The sequence below is a fragment of the Aptenodytes forsteri genome, unplaced genomic scaffold, assembly GCF_000699145.1.
Source record: "Aptenodytes forsteri isolate BGI_AS27 unplaced genomic scaffold, ASM69914v1 Scaffold307, whole genome shotgun sequence".
NCBI lineage: Eukaryota > Metazoa > Chordata > Aves > Sphenisciformes > Spheniscidae > Aptenodytes > Aptenodytes forsteri.
The window spans coordinates 1,133,604-1,139,987 of NW_008795303.1; the positions used below are offsets into that span (position 1 = coordinate 1,133,604).

Below are 6,384 nucleotides of genomic sequence, written 5' to 3' on the forward strand. Positions count from 1 at the left end.
TGGGTTGACGGTTGGACTCGATGATCTTAGAGGTCTTTTCCAACCTCTATGATTCTATGATTCTATGATCTTCTCAACTTCTGCCAGTTAAAGAATTTTGAGCAATGAGCTATACTTTTACTTGGAAGTACCAATACTGTATCTTTTCTATGACCTTCCTCATTTGCTAATATACACCGTGGCTTAAACTCCTATAATATGTTTTCAGTAATGGTGATTCATCCTAGCCCTCTGTGCCCTCCAGGGGAGCAATGTTTTATAAGAGATGCAGAACTGTCCAAGATCCCGAGCAGATGCTTAATTTAATTCCAGTTTGTATTTCAATGGAAGGATAGGAGGGCTGACTAAAGTTCAAGGTCAGATTATAATATTTTAGGGAATGCTTTAGTACATAGGGAACAGTGAGAATACCATAACATAAACAATAATGATACATATGAAGTGCATCTGCATATATTTTGGTACTATAGTCAACCTAACTGAGAGAAAGATTCAGCTCATACTAAGGAAAACACCTCCACATTGATTAGCAACATGCTTTCTAGGCTCTATTGACTGTACTGACTACAGTTCCATTAACTGTAATGACAGCTTGGACACCCAGTGAAGCTAAATGTGTCTTAATTTTGACATGAACTGCATTCACTGTAACTTCTGTGAAGGAATTTCATTTAGATAAAAACACTGATGAGAGATGAAATTTATAAAGTTATTTTACAAGCTGCATCAATATAATTATTATGTTTGCATAAATCATTCTTTCCCTTGCTGAAAAATATGCTGTGGCTAAGAAAGATATCTTTGCCAATACAGTATTAGAAAGTAGTAATGTGAAAAGTTACTATACCTGGTTAAAATCCTGCTGCCTCAAGTAAGTAGTGGCTTTATTTATTTCCAGGTCATTGGCTAACTCTACATAGTGGGAAGCTTTCACTACTTCAACACACCTGCAACACAAAGCAAGCCATAAAGATAAACAAAATGCATTTGTGCAAATGCCACTTGAAGTTATATACTTTTGCAGCCAATTCGATTTCCAAAATGAGTTGTTCTTAGCTATTCTTTCTTTACAGAGGCAATGAGCACTTTATTAAAAATATTTGAAAAAACATTTTATTCCCATAACCTACCTTAATACTATCTCTGCTCTCATTTTTTTTTTAGTCAGCTGCCTAAATATCATGTTATTTTCCATCACTGAGTGATACTTGATGTCAGATATTAAGATCATTTTTCAAACCATTTTCTTCAGATACGTTCTATCAGCTGATTTTTCAAACCTGAATTCCTGTTGCATATACTACCAAACCCATAAACCAGCTTAGCGAACAAAGTCGAGACTGCAGATTGTGCCCCTGAGCTACATAATAATAATAATACAGTCAAAATAATAAACCTTTTTCTGATCGTCCCCCAGTTACTTTTGGCTTAGGGTCTTCTCCAAAATGAGGGCAGAACAAAACACAGCAGACAGTTCAGATGTTCATTCACAGACACCATCTTCCAGGGTTTGATGTGGTGTACTTTAAAATTGCCTAATCATTTGAAGCAAGACCTTTATTTATTGTATGCATACACTGTTCTCTCAAACTGTTTGGAATTAAGCACAGTAAATCAACAACTTTGTGGGATGCTTCTTAAATCCCTTCCACTTTTTTTTTTTTTTTTTTTTTAAGGGGGGGAAACCCCTTTTTTGATGTTGGAGAAAAATTATATTGAAAAAAATAGCAGTTTCTGCAAAGACACCTGTAATAAAAGAAAAGTTAAAAACAAACTGCCGGCTGCTATAATTGGGTTGTTGTTTTTTTTTTTTTTTTTAAGTGGTGGAAACCCTTTTTCTTTTCTCCTAATAGTTGGCTAATTTGCCTACAAAAGTTTAATTTAACAAACTGCCTGCTGCTATAATTGGGTTGGCATATGGACAGTCTCTATAGAAAGTATACAAATGCCTTTTGATGTTGGAGGAAAAATTATATTGAAAAAAATAGCAGTTTCTGCAAAGACACCTGTAATAAAAGAAAAGTCAAAAACCAGTTCTCAGCTGTTACTGTTAACATCTTTTAACCATAAAATGCAATGAGATCTAACTATCCAACTGCTCCTTATGGAATATGACAGAATATTCCCAAGATTATGTCACATTTCAAGTAAGAAGTTATGAAATCCGAAGATTATTTGTGCCCACTTTATTTCTGTAAATAGAATTAATCTGATTAAAAGCACATTTAATACTCAGAGGACTCATAACAAAATGTAGTATTTGGAAAACCAAGCTCAAACTGCTGGTTAAAAACTTCTTCACTGGGCTTGAATACCTCAGTCTAGAAGAATAGAGAGTAAATCTGTCCTGATATACACAAAACAATCCCACACATCTCACCAGAAATTGTTTAGTTAGATATGATTGATAGATAGACAGAACAGATATGAAAGTGTGTTTTACGTCATGAGAAGTATTTTGTGGATAGCACTAAGGAAACTGAGTGTCTGACAACCTTTTCCAGTTTTCTTGAGCAAAAAACAAGATACAGAGCAAACAAATCTGACTTACTCATGCTAACAAGTTACAAAGCAGCAAGCTAATTTTCACAAGACATACTGTTTAAGTTCTGATAAGTCAGAATGGCAAAAGTAGGGAAATTGTAAGATTATAATGATTATTAAACCATCAAACGCCACCTTGTGGACTCTAGCAGACTAAACATGTCTGTGTGAGAGATTATTTCATGTTAGTATAAAGAGCTTTATTAGTAAATTATAATTATAGGACCTGCAAAATTTGAAAATAATCCTAACTGGCAAAAAAAAAAAAAAACAGGTAAAAGAAAGTTCTCTTTTTCCAAACTTCCTTCACTTCCCAAACACTGAACATATCTGTTAGTAATGTTATGGTTGCAGACACACAACATTCATTTGCGTACATGTTATTTTCCAATAACGTTATTAAAAATACTAAAAATATCAAAGTAAGTCCTTATAATAGAAAACTAAAAATTAGTTAAAAATACATCTTGAAAAGTTATACTAATAATTTTTGTACTGTCCTTATAAGAAGTGTGTCTATTTTATTTTGTTTTAAAGAGAAGAGTATACTGCTGTAGAAAATACCACAGAAAGCAAAAGCTAATCTGTAAATTGAAAAATAAAGTCAATACAAAAGCCAAAATGGTAAACTGTATCAGCAGCCTATCACAGTGTACACTTGTATAAATGTTTAAGAAACAGTAGATTAAGTTAAACATTAAGTTTATAAATGAACTGCAAACAAACTTTTCTAATAATATTTAGATTCCAGTGTTTTATATAATGACTCTATGGACTAATGAAAACTTCTTAGGCACCCCAAGTCTTCATTATGCTACTGTCAAACTTACCATCTTCAAACTTCTGTATAGCATTTGTCTATCGAGACTTTTAAAAGTTCTTCAATTTTCAAACTGAATTTTCAAATTCAATTGAACTTTAAGAAGCTCTTTTTGTACTAATACAGAACAGTTCAAAATGTATAATTAACAGTTGAGTTTCAATGATACAATGAAATTAATTTTTAACACAGAATAGATTCTAATGCTTTGTTTTGTTTTTCTCCAGAGCATTATGGAGGCAAACTGAAAATAGCCTGGATGCTATGTTTGAGATGTGCAGCAAACTATGTTTCCCAGGCTGTTTATGTTTGTGAATCTGGTTTCATAACCAGCATGAGAGATGGGCATCTAGTTTAGACAAAAAGAAGCCCCGCTTGACTCTTACCAGTCATAGCCCACTGCAAAAGATGTCTCAATTACTGGTGCAATGAGTTTAGCAGCTGTCATGATGTATTCCTCTGCCATGGATTTCCTAAGGGAAAAAAAAAAAAAACCAACACAAAACCCAACACACAAACATGTCACCATTTCACCATTTCAAAAAAATGTAAAGAAAGAATAACCAAATCTTGTTCTTGCGTCTTCCTGCATTCAGGACAATCTTAGAAGTCAATCTAACCAGGCCCCTGCTACTGCTACTGCCCTGTACCTTGATAAAGCTCTCAGTTTTTTCTGTCTTCCTTTCACTGAACACTGTAGTTGTATTTTTAAAAAAAAACAATGTTGCAAGTTTTAAGCAGTGTAACCTATAGCATTTGGGGTAGACATTCTACTTCAGTGCGGTATACTAAACTGAGTGATCAAACTAGTTCTTCCAAGCGTGTTCTTTCTTAAGAATTACGAGGACACTTTTATAACAAGAGCTGTGGACACTTGAGAAGACTGATAATACTTTCAGGAGCTAAAATCCATGGCACCACAATCAAGAAAGAATAGACTCCACCATTACCTCTCACGTTCTATTTGTCTTAAGCTGTCATTTTTAATGGCTTCAATCAGTAGATTTGTATGTGGATCATCCTGGAGGGGGACAAAACAACTGCAATTATGCCAGTATACATGCTTTTTAATTATTTTATAGACAATATGACTGTAAACATAAATTGATGCAAATTACATAATCTATAATGTCAGTTATTTACTTTTCACATTTCAGAAAGCTAGCTTCAGTTTGAAGTAGTTTTCTAACCACAAAATCTGAAACTTGGCATTACAACTACTTTAATCCTGTTTTTTTGCTCACGTATGTGGTCATAGCTCACATTAGGGCTGTTAATAGGTGTAGTTAATGTCATGTGTATCAGACTGGGAAGGCTGCAAATCACAGTGAGAATACTCACATGCTTAAAAATAAGAGCATGCTTAAGCATTTGCTGAACTGCGGTGGTATTCAGCAGATGAGGACTTGTGCTACCTTCTCATTACAGTAACTCGCACGATCATCTTGTGGTTTCTATCACACATCTCTGTTAGTACTAAAAGAACTAATGCAGGGATGCTGGGTAGCCATCCCTTTCCTCATTTACTGGGGATAGATCATAGATTTATACAAAATAAAGACCAGAAGGAAACTTTGTGATCTCTTCTCTGACCTCTTCATAATAAAATACAGAACTCGGACTGTCTGTTAAAACTATAGCTTGCCTATCCTTAGAAAGAACTTCTACAGTCTAAAGCTTTTCTTCCAATGAATGATCTTACATAGTCTTCAATTAATTCAAGTGTTTAATGACCGTTACTGTTACATAATTTCTAATATGAGAAATTATATATATCAATTATATATAAAAAGATACATATGAAATTACATACATATTTATCAATAAATATAAATAAATATATATGCTTCATATATTAAATTTTATTTGTACATAAGAAACATACATATTTATCAATAAATATAAATAATAAAACAGAACTCGGACTGTCTGTTAAAACTATAGCTTGCCTATCCTTAGAAAGAACTTCTACAGAGTAAAGCTTTTCTTCCAATGAATGATCTTACATAGTCTTCAATTAATTCAAGTGTTTAATGACCGTTACTGTTACATAATTTCTAATATGAGAAATTATATATATCAATTATATATAAAAAGATACATATGAAATTACATACATATTTATCAATAAATATAAATAAATATATATGCTTCATATATTAAATTTTATTTGCTTATGCTAGGACAATAGGAAGCAACAACTACCCTTAAGCTGTAAATAATTTGCAGACTAATTATATCTTTGATCTTTAGGACTGAAAACAGAAGCTTTGCATCACTGAAAAAAAAGATTGCTAAGAGAATATAAAGGGCTTGCCTTCATCTTTCTATAGAGGACCTTTTTAAGAGGGACCCTAAACCTATTAATTACTTTTTCCTGTCTTTAACATCATGAGGTGCTCGTTTCATGGTACAAAGGAAGTCCAGTTTCCAAAGTCTAATAAACTAAAATAAGCATATATAAACTTGAGTAAAATTTTCTTCTGAAAAATAACACTACAGTATTACAAGTTTTATTAGCACTCATTTGAGATAACTTGCATTAACTCACTCATTGCTTTGCTCTCTTTATTTTGGCTTATAAGTATTTCATTAAAATTTTATATAAAGGAGGCAAAGCAATAAGTAAGCCATTTTTTGCGTGGCAGTTCGCACAGGCAGGGTGTGCAGGGAAGGCAAGCAGGCAGGGCGCAGCCCCCCTCCTGGCTCTAGAGGCCAACTCAACTAGTAATTGTCGGCTTCCGAGAAGAGGACCAGCTATGGTTTCCACTCAGCCGAAAGCTGTCGCCAGAAGGCATGTGGCGACCCAGACGGAGCTCACACGCAAGCATACAGCTGTCCAGGTCTCTGGCTGCAGGGAGTGCCTGAGCCTGTCAGCTGTACCGGAGGGCAGCAGAGACACCACCTGTGTGCGGTGTGACCAGGTGGATGATCTGCTCAGCCTGGTGGCAGAGCTGAAGGAGGAGGTGGAAAGGTTGAGGAGTATCCGGGAGTGTGAGAGGGAGATAGATTGGTGGAGC

General features: G+C 34.4%; 1 protein-coding gene across 2 annotated transcripts in view; it reads right to left on the reverse strand.

Moving 5' to 3' along the window:
* Positions 1-6,384, reverse strand: part of IFT88 (intraflagellar transport 88) — a 70,742-nt gene that overhangs the window by 43,339 nt on the left and 21,019 nt on the right. For both annotated transcript variants that reach the window (XM_009279365.2, XM_019472092.1), the window contains exons 13-15: positions 4,315-4,385; positions 3,751-3,837; positions 848-947 (exon numbers count right to left, since the gene is read on the reverse strand). In XM_009279365.2, the coding sequence (XP_009277640.1) occupies positions 848-947; positions 3,751-3,837; positions 4,315-4,385 (258 nt within the window). The remainder of the gene's footprint in view (positions 1-847; positions 948-3,750; positions 3,838-4,314; positions 4,386-6,384) is intronic.